Source organism: Pinus tabuliformis, chromosome 2_2 (genome assembly GCF_031772625.1).
Source record: "Pinus tabuliformis cultivar Carrire ecotype Pingquan chromosome 2_2, CPIR1, whole genome shotgun sequence".
Lineage (NCBI taxonomy): Eukaryota > Viridiplantae > Streptophyta > Pinopsida > Pinales > Pinaceae > Pinus > Pinus tabuliformis.
Window position 1 is genome coordinate 172,875,006 of NC_142300.1, and position 16,682 is coordinate 172,891,687.

At 36.2% G+C, this 16,682-nt stretch overlaps 1 protein-coding gene across 2 annotated transcripts in view; it reads left to right on the forward strand.

Annotated features, from left to right (window-relative positions):
• The first annotated feature begins 12,550 nt into the window (after positions 1 to 12,550).
• Positions 12,551 to 16,682, forward strand: part of LOC149191972 (uncharacterized) — a 380,395-nt gene continuing 376,263 nt past the window's right edge. The window contains exons 1-3 of one of the 2 annotated variants that reach the window (XM_089404444.1): positions 12,551 to 13,035; positions 14,182 to 14,235; positions 14,392 to 15,302. In XM_089404444.1, the coding sequence (XP_089260570.1) occupies positions 15,135 to 15,302 (168 nt within the window). In that variant the 5' untranslated portion in view covers positions 12,551 to 13,035; positions 14,182 to 14,235; positions 14,392 to 15,134. The remainder of the gene's footprint in view (positions 13,036 to 14,181; positions 14,236 to 14,391; positions 15,303 to 16,682) is intronic. The other variant, XM_089404443.1, reaches the window with a different exon arrangement.

A 16,682-nucleotide genomic window follows, 5' to 3' on the forward strand; every position in this document is an offset into this window, starting at 1 on the left:
AAATGCAAAGAGGCAATAAATGGCATTTAATTATGGAAATAAAGGAAAATAGGAGAAAAAGAAGGTGAGGAGACACAAATATGCATGCGAGGGAAATTAGAGGGAAAATGAAGGAAAATGAAAGAAAAGGGAAAAAGGAAAGGAAGAGACATGATACTTCAATGATAAAAAGGCATCAGAAAAACAATGGATAATTTTTTGACAATTTTTGGCTCAGCTCTTGATCATTCTTGCTCTCTTCTTCCACACTCTTACACACTTAGAGAATTCTTGGAGCATCGTAACATTCACTCGAACTTGGAGAGAAGCAAGTGAAGGAATTTGTGGGCAGCGGAAAAGAAGGTTGGAAAAGTAGCTAACGTAGGAGGACATTGCAAGTAACAAGTTGCATGTGTGATTTCCTTGCTGGTATTTGAATGCTTGATACATACATGTGGTTGTTTGGCTATTTTTCTATCATGGGCATGAGATTTGGCTCGATTGATAATGGTTTAAGAATTTCCTTACCATTTCCTGAATAGCCATGATGCAATGGGTTCTCCATCTTGATTAAGATTTAGATGGCTAGTAGACTTGGATCCCGGTTGAGGTGGTCTTAGGAAAATTCCCAAGGGTCAAGGGTGGAGATGGGATTTCTCCTATAACTCTTGATAGATGGTTGGAGACATGAAAAGTCCTCTGGATCTAGTGAAGGAAGTCAAAGCATCCAAGCTTGTTTTAGTAATAATGATTTCTGGACCGGTTTAGGTGAAATCACTATGGTTGAGGGTTGAGGTGGTTTGGCCTCTGGAAACCTTCGTTGGTTCTATTTTTATTTAACCCATATGAACCCACATTCATCCATGGAATGGCACGAGGGTGATTGGTTGAAAGAGAGATTTGGTTCAACCCAATCTATGGTCGAGTGGCACATGGAATTCGTTGACTTGGTTGGCTTTTGCATATGATTAATATGAGTTATTTTCTTATTGTGATTAATGAGCACATGTACTGGTTATTATGTTGATTTTATGGCTGGTTTGTTGTGGATTTATTCTGGTTATATGCTGGTTATAGGCATGGTTAAATGATGTGCTCTTGTTATGGATATATTTATGATTTGATAAATTATTTAATGGTTAATGAATGCATGATCTAACTAGTGTTGTTGAAGCTAGCTTGAAATGGCATTGAGTCGTCTTGGTGGTTCTTTAATGAAGTTAACAAGATCATGATCATATATGCATTCATGACTTGTAACTACTATGTTTATTACATATTTGACGAAATGTTTATCATGTGGGCAACATGTTTTGGGCAAGATCTAGCTTTAGTATTGTTTGTATAGACTTGTTATCATATTAAACTGAGTTTTGGAGAGTTCTTGGTTGTTCTGGTTAGTGGCCTGTAGGTTGGTCCTAAAAAGTGGCACTGATCTCGCAACCACAGGCACAGAACTGGCAATTTTCAGTTGCAACCACGTGGAGGAAGGCTCATGCACGCGGTTAGAGCTTTCCAACCACATGCACAATGTGTCAAGTGCGTGGTTGGGATGTAAATATTGAGAAGAGAAAGTTCCAGCTCAGGGATTGATCACCAATGGTTATTGTCTGACACCTGGGTGATCTATTGTTCCTGAGGGGTGGCATAATGTTTTCGGTTAGTAGACCCCACTTCCATAACTGGGACTTGGAGGTTGGGTCATGTCATAGTAACACTCAGCTTATGTTTACCCTAGAGAGCTTGTAAAAACGGGTAAATGTGGGATGGGCTACAACATACAAGGGGTCTCCTCGATATGAAGTCCCAATTAGACCTCACACTACTTGGTGTAGGAACCCCATCCAGAATATGGCTCGGTTTCCACAATCTTAAATATTTTCCTTTGCTACAAAGGTTAACATAAGAGAGCAACACACATGTACTTTCGAATGAGCAAGTAAGCCTTGTGAAATGTTCAATTGCAATATGTATCAAGGTTCTTTCACCGAAAGGGAAGAGAAAGTGAGCATTTAGAAGAAAAGTAGTAGTACTATCCTAATAAAGACACACACACATACATATGAAAGAATCGTTAACCATCTAGCAAAATAGTTCACATAGACATAACAATCATTAAAGCAAATACAACACACATTCAACAAGATAAGCACCAAATCCAATGAAGTATTAAATTTATTTAGTACACAAGAACATAAACACATTCCCCAAACCTCTAAAGAATAGTATTACAACATTCATGATACATGCATGAAAGTGTGTTGACTCAGTGAGCTACTATTATTAAGAAAAAAATTCCAAGATACATCATTACAATGAGACATGACTAGAACTGATAGTGGATCATTAAGCCACTACTTGCTCAAAAGAAAATCTTCTCTCTAATGCCTAGTTTGAGAAGCCAAGGTGAAAAGTCCTTTGCTTGAGTAATGTGGCTTCTTTTATAACAAGAGGAATGACCTTTCATATCCCCATGACTCTTGAACTACCCTCATGACTCTTGGACTTCTAATATGACCTTTGGACTTCTACAAGACTTTTGGACCTTTCCTAGTGACTCTTTTGTCCATATGTGACTCTTGGAATTTCCAAATATTTACATTTACAATATTTTCCCAAAATACATAATAATTTTCCACATCATATTATGGCGATAATAAGACGGGTCATCGAAATTGATGACTTGGAGTCCGATGACTTGTAACATGAAGTTCTTTGAGAAGTGATGACACTGCCACTATGTCTTCAATACTTTGTACAAATCTTACATTATGATTTCTTTCTACCCTCCAAAGGGTCTAGACATGTTATGGAGTCTTCATGGGTCACTTTGATCATCACAATCCAACATTCCTTCAATTGTCACAACATGGTGCCTTTGTGCCTTTATCTTCAAGAATGCCTTCTCTAACAAACATTTCTAGTAGATCTCCTCGAACATCTTCCACCATGTCCACTAAGAATACCTATAGTTGAAGATCACTCATGGCAAGCAAACATTTGTCCAAAAATATCCTACTCTACTATGATTCATGCAATGAAATATTTGAGGATCAACGATGTGCAAGGAAGAGGAAGGAGGGCCTTCTCAGCGTAGAGTAACTTGTAGGAGACAGGGAGGAAAGTACTAATGACTAGAAATGCGCAGTGAACAGATCTGGAAGAGAAGGGGGCAGGGTGAGCACATGGCATAGTTGCAAGAGGAAAGGGTGCAAGAATTGTTCACTAAAACTGCAAAGTGCGCAAGGGAAGAAGTTCAAGGTCTTAAGGAGAGCACATGGTACAATTTCAAGGCATAGTGAGTGGAATCATTTCCCACTAGAAGTGCAAAATGCACTACACTGGGCAGGCAGGGTCAAGGTGAGCACATGAAGAAGTACCAAATAGCCAGGAGAAGGCCTTGTTCACTGTAATTGCGCAATGCACATAGGAGAGAGAGAGTGACTTTAGGATGGCGCAGGGTGTAGTTTTAGCTAGTAGGGAAGGTCATTGCTAGGGTCTAGAAGTCCACAGTGCGCTCTTCCAAACTTAGGGATGAAAACTTAGAAAATGACTAAATTTAGAGGATGTATCAAGAAGGAACACAAGGGGTTTTGTACATGGTTAGGCTTCATACACTCTAAACTTATCATCAAAACATGAACAAGACCTAAAAATAACATATATAAATCAAAACGTTAGTTCACAAATATTCTCCAAATGCAACAGAAAAAACATGAGCGATTGTGACACAAGTGTCATTTTGTGACTTGAATGTGTGATATGGCACAAAAGTGCACTATAGCTAATCTCGACAATCTGACGACACTTAATAAGGAGCATGGACACTAGGAAAATGTGCAAAAACATAAAACAACACTTGATGACCAAAAGCGACACTTCACATGATGGCAGGTTGGCTCCAAAATTCAAATATAGTAAAATTTTGGAGGGTGTTGTAGCAACGGTAATATATTGCGTCTTTCACTACTATGTATATTTCAATTGATATAAAATTGGTTAATTATGAAAATTTTCTCTAATGAATTAACTTAAGAAAGAGTAGAAAGGTGTAGTCTAGTTTGAGTACAATCAAAGTGGGTATACCATTGGGAGAAAAAATGCTGGTTCCACATGTTGGAAGGTCCACGAGGCTCCATAATAAATGTAGTTCCTCCTAGGGTTATGACAATAGGGAAGCTTGGAATTCCAACTACCACAATAGATCCAAACATTTCCTATATCCTCTTCATAACAAGCTCAAAGGGTGTTCCTTTATCAATATTCACGAGGAATTGGTTTAATTCTTGTAAACAAATTGCTAAAGGATGAGAAAGAGTCAAATACTCTATAAAGAGCTTTGAAAATTGCTATTTAATAAATAATGTAAACCACCATTCCAAGCTAGTTTTCCCAGTCTATTTTGATTGTATTTTGATGTAAGCTTTTGGTTCAATGTGTTTAATGCTTGCTGTGGGTTTTCTCTTTGAATGTTAGTGCAAATTCATATGCCAAAATTATGCTATTACATTCTATAGATTTTGGTAGCATTATGGTAATAGATCTTGTGTATGGGAGAGCTCCTTTCACTCCCATTTCTTCCCCACAAGTAGTGGGGCACTGCCATATACTTACATAGGCATTGAATCTATTTGTACAACATAAACCACATATCCTTTTTCCCACTTAACCACATTGTGATTCATTTTTATATTATTGGGAGTCATAGAGAAAATTTATTAGTCCCTAATGTAAAAGAAAACTTGTCGATTGATGTCATAAACCCTCATGATGATCTCCCCTATAATCACCTTAGTTCCTCCTATAAATGTTATAGATAGAAACACCTTGCCCTTCTACATAACCCTTAAAATTTGTGACTTTAATTCTCAAATTTTTCTTTTTGATTTTGAAGCATCCCAAACCTTAATACCTCAAGTAGTTATGGAAAAACTAGGCCTAGAAATCATTAAACCTTATAAATATTCATATTCTTTTGATTCTAGAAAGGTGCTTTCTATAGGGATGATTAAAGACTCAGTGGTCGAGTGTATCCAAATACCTAGAAAATAGGTGATAACATATGTGTTATATTATTGCCATGAAATTTGGGAGCCACTCTTGGGGGGAATATACAATTGGATTTATCTTATGCTACTATCCTAGTTGTTGGAGACAAGACCTATAGGTTGTAAAGGGAGCTTAATATGGTATATAACTTGAGTGACCCTTCTAACCCAATGACTATCCCAATGACTAGGTTTTGTACACAATTGATAAAATGGGTTGGTATATCATGAGCCTCTTGAGTCTTCTTTAAATTAGTCAATAAAGATGAAAATCCTAACCCAACTATATTATGGACAGTGTATTATGACAAAAAATTATCCAAAGATGGTTTTGGGGAAGATGTTTTTTTTCATTTTCCCAATGGTGATTGATTCAATGAGAAAAGAATAACACTAGTAAGCAACACATCACATCTAATTGTAGACAGTGCACCGTAGATCCATGGAAAAGGTCATGGGTAGCATAAAACTGAAAGATCACATTGCATGGTGTGAAAGGCCACATGCTACTAATAGAGGTAGGTGTTCAGGTCGAGGTTTTCTTAGGGATAGCTTTTATAATCAAGAGGGGCATGTGACATATTATAGGCCACATGCCATTGTGTTACAAAGCAGGTTGATTGGAATTTTTTTGTAATAGATTGAGTGGACCAAGAGTTGTGTTCAATTGGACTGAGAGTGTACGAGTTGGGTGGGTCAAGTTTATATTGGGGTTCTGTTGGACCATTGCTTTTATAATTCCATTAGCCTAAGTTTGTATGAAGCTAGTTAGGCCAAGATCCATGTAAAGGTACGTTGCCAAACTTGTATTGTAAAAAAAGTATTTCAAGTGTTGTGCTAGGATTGGGCCACCCATCTTATATTGTGTATATTGCAATTGATATAAAATTGGTTAATTATGCAAATTTCCTCTAATGACTTAACTTAAAAAAGAGTAGAAAGGTGTAGTCCAAGTTGAGTACAATTGAAGTGGGCATATTGTTGGGAGGAAAAACATTGATGCCACATTCTGAAAGGTCCACAAGGTTCCATAATCAATGTAGGTTCTCCTAGGGCGATGGTAATAGGGAAGCTTGGTCTTCTATCAACTACAATAGAACCTAACATTTCCTATATCCTCTTCATAACAAGCTCAAAGGGGTTTCCTTTATCAATATTCACGAGGAATTTGTTTAATTCTTGTAAACAAATTGCTAAAGGTTGAGAGAGTGGAAAAAACTCTGCAAAGAGCTCTGAAAATGGTTGATTAATAAATAATAAAAACCACTATTCAAAGCTAGTTTTCCCAAGTTGGGTTTCAATGGTAAATTATTATATATTTTGATTGTATTTTTATGTATGCATTTGGTTCAATGTGTTTAATAATTGTTGTGGGTTTTTTCTTTGAATGCTAGCGTAGATTCATGTGCCAAAATCATGTCATTGCATTCTCTAGATTTTGGTAGCATTTGGGTAATGGATCATGTGTATGGGAGAGATCCTTTCACTCCCATTTCTTCCCCACAAGCAATGGGGCATTGCCACATTCTTGCATAAGCATTGAGTCTATCTTTACACTCACAAAAAATCATTTTTTTAAACACAAACCACAAATCCTTTTTTCGCACTTAACTACACTGTGATTCATTTTTATATTGTTTGGAGTCATTCCCAATGATTCTTTGTAGCTCGAGAAATGGCTAACTTACCCAGAAATGGTGATTACCTCTTTCATTAGTTTAGTGGTTGCTTTGGTATGCTTAATAACTTGTTAGTGCAGTATAGGGAAAATTTTATAGCAAAGTAGTTATGATCCTAACTCATAGTTGGAATATGCTAGTGGAATATTTTGTTGTTTGGAGTGTTGATTTCATTTCCATGATGTTTAATTCCCCTTAGAGCTAAAACTCATATCGGCTATAATAGAACACAGACACAAGAGTTTCAAATAATTTCTCAATACCTATGATTTAATATGGTGGAGATAGTAATTATAAAAGAAGAGTAATTTATATTCCACGTCAAGAATATGTATTAGTGAATTGTGTGGTGCTAAGCCCTATATAAGCCCCATGTTAACCTTAAATCCCCTTATTAACCCTTAGATATTGATTTATTATATTTCTATGGTTATATTATTATGTCAACTAGAACCTCTCTTTGTACCATTATAATTGTACCCTTTATCACTTATATATACACTAAGGAGACCTAGTCTTAGGATCATCAATTTTTGTCTTATACATTGTATTAATTGTAAATGAGGTTTTCCCCTTGAAGTGGAACTTTAGTTATTGGATTTTTAATAATTTTAGGGTGAATGATTCATAACAATTGGGATTAGAGCATATGAACTTAGGGTTTTTCTATTTCAAATAAGTAATCGTGGCATTTTCACCAATTTTTTTTGCTAGGATGTTTCAGATGGTGAAACTTGAGCATGTTGAGGCAAGATAGGGTGGGACATTTTTTTTTAAATTTCAGATTTTGGTTTTCTATACTTTCAAAGATATATGTTGTGGAAATTAGGGTTTGTGATTAGTCCTGAAATTTGTTTCAAAAGAGTCATCTCAATATTTTTGCTATAATTATTTTTCTTAGACACTTCAGACCACAAAATTTTGATTAGATCGAGAAGACATCTAAAGGTACATCTAATAAAAAAAATAGATTTTGGCTCACTGTAATTTTAGAGATATACCATGTGGAAGTTAAGGTTTGTGAATGGTCCTGAAATCAGTTTCAAACGAGTGATCATGGAATTTTTGCTATAAATTTTTCTGAGAGACTTCAAAATATGCAATATTCAAAGATCTTAGGAGACATGACGAAGTACCTCAAGTAAAAAATTCAAAATCATATTTGAAGAATTGGACATGTGGTAACTATACAAGGTTGTTCTTGGGAAGAGGCCAAAAATCAACAAGTTTTGGGAAAGTTAACTTAACTTCACTTAACACATCAAATTATGGTCAAACCTATAGAGAAGACAAATATGAATATTATAGGCCCACATTTTAGATTAAGAAGGGCTCAATTCTCAAATATACATAAGAAAAAGGTTAGTCATTCAATTATTCTCCAAATTAAGGTTTTAAAAAGTATGTAACTTATAAGTGACATAACTTTTGATTAGAAGATCCATTTTTTGGGGGTGACTGAAAGTTGTGATAAAGAGGAGTACTATTATTTTTTCTCACACTCTAAAGAATGATCTAAAAACTACTACTCCAATTAAACCTCCCGAAGGCTTATCCATGACTCATGAAGAAATAAAATATGTCTAGTGCTAGGTATCCAAGTTAGAAGATCAATTGTCATAGATATAATGATTAGTAAAGAATGTGGAGAAAAATATGGAGGAAACCAAGGAGAAATACAAAAACATCTCAAGGAAGAAATACAAAATTCCATGATTGAAATCACAGAAGAAATGCAGATTGTCAAGGAAGAAATACAAAAATCCATGACTGAAAATAAGGAAGAAAAAAAACTATTACAGGATCTCCCAAAAAGGTATATGGAGATCCACAAAAATCATGGACGTAAGGAGAAGCATTGTATTGAAACTCAATCACATGTGGGGGGTATTTTATCACAATTAAAAAACACAAATATCGAATGATTAAACCATAATCATGACTTTTCAATCCAAGATGCACATCATCAAAGATTCAAATAAACACCAAGGAACTACTACATTCTGAAGATTGATATGAGGAAGTTGTATGGTAACGATTCTATAACATGGATATTCCAGATGGAGCAATACTTTGATCTACACCAAGTACTAGCCTTACAAAAGGTATATATGGCACCCATGTATTTAGAACAAGATCATTTTGTATGGTATCGATGGCTTTATGAAAGGAAAAACGATTCTATTGTATCTTGGTATGATTTTTGGGGGATAACACATTATGGGGATATTACAAGCAATATGTTATGTAGTCAATTGGTAAAACTTTGTGAAAAAGGTTCAATTATAGAACACATTCAACAATTCCAAAAGTCAAGTCTCAGGATAAAGAATATTGTGAGGATAAATTGTTAGACCCCTTTATGAGAACTTTAAAGGAAAGCATCCAACATGATGTGTGTATCTTCGAACCAAAATACCTAGAGCATGCTTTCAATCTAACCAGGAAAGTTGAAAGTAAAAATATGGCTACTAGAAAATTGGCCACTAATAACTATAGATAACATCATGCTCCCTCTCCTAAACTGATAAAGTTGACACCTCAAAAATGGATGAAAGAAGAGAAAAGGGACTATGTTTCAATTATGATAACAAATACAATAAGGGACATAAGTGCAGATAGAAGAAATTATCCTAAATAGAATGTGAAGATGAAGAAGATCAAGAATTAGAATTGTCACAAGATCTAGAGCTATAAAAACCTTTTTCGACAATATTTTGTCATGCATTGAATGGCAATAATACTCCACAAACCCTCAAGATAGAAAGATATATCAAAAAGAAAAAGGTAACAATGTTGATTGATTCAGGTAGTACCCATAACTTCATCAATTAGAAATTGGCAAAACTTCTTAACTATTTTGTGTTTCTAACACCAAAATTTGAAGTAATGATTGTAGATGGAGGTACCATAAATTGTTCAGGGAAGTGCCATAGTATTAAGTTGAATATGGAGGAGTATTTATTGGATAGTCCCATGATTGCAATCCAAATGGGTGGTGTTGATGTTGTATTAGGGGTCCAATGGTTATAGTTGTTGGGAACAATGACCCTAATTTTTAGGATATTTTTATGAGATTTTCCCTATAAGGAAAGGAAATTGAGCTTAGAGGTATCCAAGGGAAACCCTCTAAAGTGATAAGCTCTAATAGCATGACAAAATTGCTAAAAAAGGGATACCATGGTGTAATTGCACAATTTTGTTCATTAGATGTTCAAATATCTATATCCTCTTCTCTAGTGCATCTCCCAAAAGTTATGAGCAATCATTCCAAGGTATTTGGAGAGATGCCTAGGGGTCAGCCACCTGCTTGATATCATGACCATGTTAGTCATTTGCAACTTGAAAGTGTACCACTTAACAAGTGTTGAGGGAAACACTTGTTTGAAGGGGATGAACATGTTATGTCCTATATAAACCACATGTTAACCCTAAAATGCCTTGTTAAGCCCTAGATATTGAGTTATTACATTTCTATTATTATATTGTTATGTCGGCTAGAACCTTTCATCGTGCCATTTGTCTCCTATGTATATAATTAAGGAGACAAAGTCTTAGGATCATCAAATCTTGTCTTATACATTCTCTTCCTTGTAAAAGGAGGTTTGCCACTAGAAGTAGGTTATAATTATTGGTTTTTTATCATTTTTAAGGTGCATGGTTTATAACATTGCCTTGGCATGATCAATGACTTGTGAGTGAAGTGTATGGAAAATTCTATAGTAAAGTATTTTTGTTTCTAACTTCGAGTTGGAATATGCTAATGGAACATTTTGTTATTTGAAGTGTTGATTTTAGTTTCGAAGCATGGCGTCTCATTCCCCTTAGAGCTGAAACTCATAGTGGTTAGCATAACATGGATAAAGGGGTTTCAATTAATGTTTTCGTTCCCATGATTTACTATGGTGGAGCATATTCCGGTCTAACAGTAAATGTAGAAGATAGAGTAATTTTTATTCCACATTAAGAATATGTATTAGTGAATTGTGTGGACTCTCAATCCCTCAATTTATGGATCAATTTCTCATGCATGATATCAATAAAAAAGATCATCAGGACCAAGAAGCTCAATAAGGTATTTCTTTACAAACATTGGTGGTCATCCTCACTCAAATTAAGGTTGTTGGTACATTTCTTTGATAGTTTGGGAGGCTATGAAGCCCTTCCTTTCATGCCAAGATCCTTCATTGCAACATGGTTGTCTTTTAATGACTAGTGTTCATGGTGGTCAATCCTAGATATATAGGAAAGCAATATATTATGTATCGATTTGGTTCTTGGGCTTCAGGCAGTTTAAAGGTGGATATTGGTGGTCGCCCACCTATTCCACTAGATCACAACACAATTTTTCTATTTTGGAAACTTTTAGGCCTTGAACTTTCAGAGTCGTTTTGAGGCCATAAACGATGGTTGTTAGGGAAACGAGCCAACAAAAGCCATAAACTTTGTTAGTAGTCGAAAAATGTACTTCTCAAATAAACCTTTCCAATGGGCTATCATACACGCCAAACAAAGATTGTATGCCAAAGTTATGGCCATTGGAAATTGACATTCCAACTTACCCCATTAGGGCCCTAAAGCCTTTGGCGCTTCATCTCTGAGGGCTAGGTTTTTGGATGTTTAGGGTTTCTCATTACTTCTTTATGATAAAAATGCGTTCGAGCTTCATTATAAGATAGTTTGGCAAATGCACATAACCATCACATCTCTTCTCAAAGATAAGCCACCACCATTCAAGCTAGTTTGTTTTCATTCTACATGTATATAATTTCAACATTTTTCATTTATTAATAGAAGTCAAGTTTCACTGTATCTCTGTGTTTGGTTATAAATCTGGCTATCATTTCATTCCCTTCATAAATTCGGATCACATAAGGCTTGATTGATAACTAATTAAGAAATTTGGTCCCTTGGCGAGAACTTAACATAAGTTAAAGTTGGCGAACACAAACAAGTTCATTTTGAAACATGTCAAAGGCCCTAAATTAGATGAGCTTATCTCCATGTTAGGGCTTTGAGCTCCTAAATTTATGCAATGATATTATTAGTGGTTGCAAGAGACAACCTTTACCAAATTCAAGCTTACCTTTGTTTGAAATAGCTTCATTTCAACTTTGAGTTGGAAGGTTTCCTAAACAAGCTTGGGCATAAAAAATCTAAATAGAAAACATGGCATTTGAGTTAAAGAGCTTATAAAATTTAAAATTAAAGCGAAAATAAAGCAAATTTCAAAAGTTATACAAATGGATAAAATAGTTAACTTACCGAAGTATGTAACAACCTTGGAGTTGTGTGTGTGATATGGAACTCTCAAACATATTTTTTGGGTTGTATCCCCTAACCTAAGTTTACATGGGTCCAAACTTTGTGACAACGATACCTTTCTATTTCCATGTCATTACTTTATGAAGTGACTTTGCTTCATTTTCCATGCCATTACTTTATGAAGTGACTTTGCTTTATGAAATGAATGTTCCACACCTCTTAAATTTCACTTCGCTGGATTGTTAGTGCATATTGAAGTGTTTTACTTCATATAAAAAAAACACAATCATGACCAATAACCTTCTCTCACTTTCTAATAGAACGAGAGTGCCATGATGCGTCTAACCTATTAGTGCAGATTTTTATGCAAGCGTGTAAGATTCGACTCGATTGACCCATCTTGACCTCTCTTTATACGAGGTGATACTATACGGCACCACTAGAAATATTAATCATGCAAAGCATAAAGAGAAGAGAGGGTGGGCAGCTCACCTACGCAAGACTGATCAACAAAACATTATGTAACGTTGGCCTTGCCCATCTTAGGGAACCCGCACACCTCCCCAAGAGAGGATCAATTCACAAGTGACGCTCGTCCAATCACTGGTTGGGCTGTGAGCGCCCATTCAAAGTTACAATATAAAATGTAAAATTAAGTCACACGAACCCCCACAAATTCCATCATGGTGCAAGTACAACTGCAACAAATGACAACTACTATTGTGTGCAATGAACATGCAACTCAAAACAACTATTCGATGCATATGCAATCCGTGGGAGTGAGTCTCCCGGTCAAAAACAGAACTCGTGGCGTCGCTTCATCTCAATTTTGTCGTTTCTTTGTTTCCCTCTCATGCAGAAGGCCATAACACCGAGGACCTCCCTGTATGTATGTAAGAGTGTCATAGACTGTGTGTCACTGCCAACGCCGCTCCGCAGCGGTAGACGATGAAGGAAGAAAGAAGATGACCATGACGAGGGTGGGTTTGAACACGAGACGTGTGCATTCCAGAGGTATCTGACCCTTGTTCGTTTCTGTTCGGATTCTATTGCTGGTAGGTAAGGTAGGTCATTGCGGCTTTGGATCCCTTTTTCTGCGTCGTCTTCTTCTTCTGATCAAGTTGTAAGCAAGCAGCTGAAGATCTGTTGCAATAAACGAATTCCAACGGAAATACAAAGAATGAAATCGAATAGATTGATTGAATGCTCCATGGATCCATCCCTCCCGAATTCTCTGCGCCAGAAGCCGCCGGGGGAAAGCAAACTGCTCCTCCGTTAGTTGACTGGACTACCCTTTTTCCTTCCTTCCAGAATTCAATATTGACTTGGAATTCCTTTTATTATCCCCCGCTCATTGGAAATTGGAATATTTAATTTTCAAATCTTTTTGTTTAAATTTATTTTCCTTCTTTGGTACTCCAACAACTCCATCGCTTGTAACAAACAATTCACGCATCTTAGTCCCATTTCCAGCCTTTTTGATTCATCTGTTTCATTCAGTTCGCGAGTAGTTTACAAAATATAATTCAGCTCACAACTCGTGTGATCTCCGGGGGCGAGCTTTCATAATTTAGCCACACTCATGACAATTGCCTCCCAAAGATAACCCGAGAATTTGGTCGTTTTCTGTGGTTGCTCCCTGGACATGAGTTCCGTTGCCTGATTTCCAGTATCATTGAGTTTATCACCCATTTTCTTGTCTTTGTCTGTCTGTCTTATTCTGCTGCTGCCGGAATCAGAGTACTGAAAATTGCATCATATAATATTGGGAAAAACATTTCACGCATGCATGCATACAGGAAACATATAAAGCAGAATGAGTTTTAACTACTGTGTTCCCCCTCCCCGTAAGCACTACCCCATGTCTGCCTCGATCATTTGTTAACGATGAACAATGCTTTCACAGTCCCTTCATCTCACATGCATAGACTATCATCCCTAATTGCTGGCAAGAGAAGAGCACTTGCTACAATTTGTCTCTGTTGAAGTATGAATTTGGCCTCTGTTATCACCAATTGTCGACTTTTTCCTAGATAGCCAGACAGACCAGATTAGATCTGCTGTATTGAACTCGAGTTGTTTCTAAAACATTGATCATTTTGCTGTGGTGCATTTGTTCTTAAATGACTGCTCTAATTGTCAAAGTTTAAAAATATAGCTTGCACGTTTTCTTTTCTGATAAATGTTTTCTTTATTGTCTGTTGTACAAGTGCCGATGTTTGATCAGGATGCTTAAAATTGCAAGAAAATGCAAAAACGATCAAGTATCAGTCGAACCCAACCGTTCTTTACATTACTAGCATTATGCTTTCTTTTTTTATGATAACTTTGCTTAGCATTCATTGTAAAGTCTGTTTCAGATTTTCAGTATGGTTAACCATTTCCTTTTTATTTTGTATATCTGTGTTCGTGGTCCACAGGATCTTTTCCAGCCGGCTGCACAAGTGTCTCTATTTAAGTCGTCTGCATTGTTAGAGATCCTTCGATCAACTTCTTAGCACAGGCAAGCTTAGGATATCAGTATAGCAGAATTAGTAAAGCATAGGATTGGTTTTGATCCAATAACAATACCATTCATTAAATAGGTGATCCTGGATCTATCTGGAAAAGAGGGGAATGTTAAAGCCGTATGGGAATGAAAGTCAAAATGCACTACCATAAGGGAATCATTTATCAGTGTGGATATATCATCATCAAAAAGTATTTTCTCTTGGTAGTTGGAGACGAGCACGGTCAAAGATTGTTACGAAGTTGGTGCTTGTGATGGTTTTTAATTTCAATGTCAGGCTAACTGCATTGAGTGGTGAATGTTATAATTTTATGAGTTACTTTCCTAACAGTGATTCAGTTACTTCTTTTCGTTTGTTTATGCCCTCAGAATATTTCAGAGAATGTTGAAGAATCTATGGCAGACTCCTGAGAACCTTGGATGAAATGTTGGTTTTGACTAATATGGACGGGAGGCATGGTATTTACTTGACTGGATTATATGCAGCTACTATCACGTGCAATGTGAAAGCACAGCATGACAACCACGTCAAACTGTATTTTCTAACATGCAGTCTTAATTGCTAGGGCACATTCGGGGCCTTGAAAATGGTGTTTTCTGGGCTGCTTTAGATTTATACTAGTTCTGTTTGAAAGTCCCCCAAGAATAACGGCCATGGCTCAGAAAAGTGAGAAAAAATATCCACTGAGCTCATCTGAATACAAAATCTACGAGGAAGTGGGACAGGGTGTCAGCGCAATAGTGTATCGGGCTCTTTGTATTCCATTCAATGAGATTGTTGCCATCAAAGTCCTTGACTTGGAGAAGTGCAACAGCAATTTGGTATGCTGTCTCCCTCCCTTATCTCTTTCTCGCTAATCTTCCCCTCTTTCTTTCATGCATTGTTATGCTGTGTCCTAACTCCCGATATCGGCAAGTACAAAAAATAGTGGTTTTGAATCCTGATCACTGTTTTCTTGGGGAAAGACCACATGGATAAACTTGTTCATAGTTGATAACATCGAGTTGCAACGAATGCTTTAATAAAAAATTATTTGCCTATCATCAGCATAGATCCATCTTAATCCTGGAACTCTTAGGCAGGCACCAAAAGGGATAAAAAAAGAAACTGAAATGTGAAACTCTTTATGCTAAAAATATCCAGGGTTAAGAAGGATATATGCAGGTCTAGTTTTTCATTATATATATTTTTCACGTCATTTGATTAATGGTGGTTTTTATTTATTTGATACTATGAATCTCAAACCTTTTCATTTTGATTTATAAGTGTTACACACTTGACACATCCATAAGCTGTAGAGGGAACATCGTTTCTCTGTTACAAAACTGTTATTCTATCAATTTAACATAGATTTTAAAAATATTCTCAATATGAAAAGTAATGGGATAACAGACCCTGCCTGGTATGGGACCATCCATGTGGTAATTTAGAGTGTTCCCTTTCTCAAAAGTTTCTAGAATATATAAAAAGGTCCTATGAGGGTTCCTTTTGACTCTCGTCTTAGTTTCTTTGCAAATATATATCGTATGCATAAGGAAAAACTTCATCGCGTGGAGGTTCATAGTGGCTTTCATCATTTTACCATAAGATAGGGCATCTTGGAAATGCCACTTCTTTAATTCGTTATTGAGACCAATGTTTTATCAAGGTTCAGGTAAGGGGACAAGGACCGAGGAGATGTGTGGGATGGGAGTTTCGGGAACAGCTGAAGAGACAACCCTCCCCTCCTCCAAGAGAGAAACAAAATATAGAATAACATTCAAAAAATATCGAAAGAAAATATCAAATACTCAGTAATATTAATCATAAATAAACCTAATGCAATTCAAATGCGTGACTCACTGCCTTTCTTGATACTACATTGCGATAAAAGTACAATGATACATCCATACATCATGACATGATTTAAAAGTTTTATGATAATTGACAACGACAGATATATTATGCACAAAAATTAAAATAAAAAACACAAGGAGCAATCTACAAGGCAGGCATAAATTCCTTGTGCTCAGTGTTTCACTTCCTTGCGTTTAAAAATCCTTCTTTGTCATTGATACCAATGCCACCCTCATGGTCATTGTTAGAATCTTTCGGTCGGCTCATCAAAATGGTTAATGGCCTTTAAAAGTTTAATGGGCCCCAACGAAGGAAAAAAGAAAGACAACGAAATGATTTTTTTGACTATTTTTCATTTGGGGTTG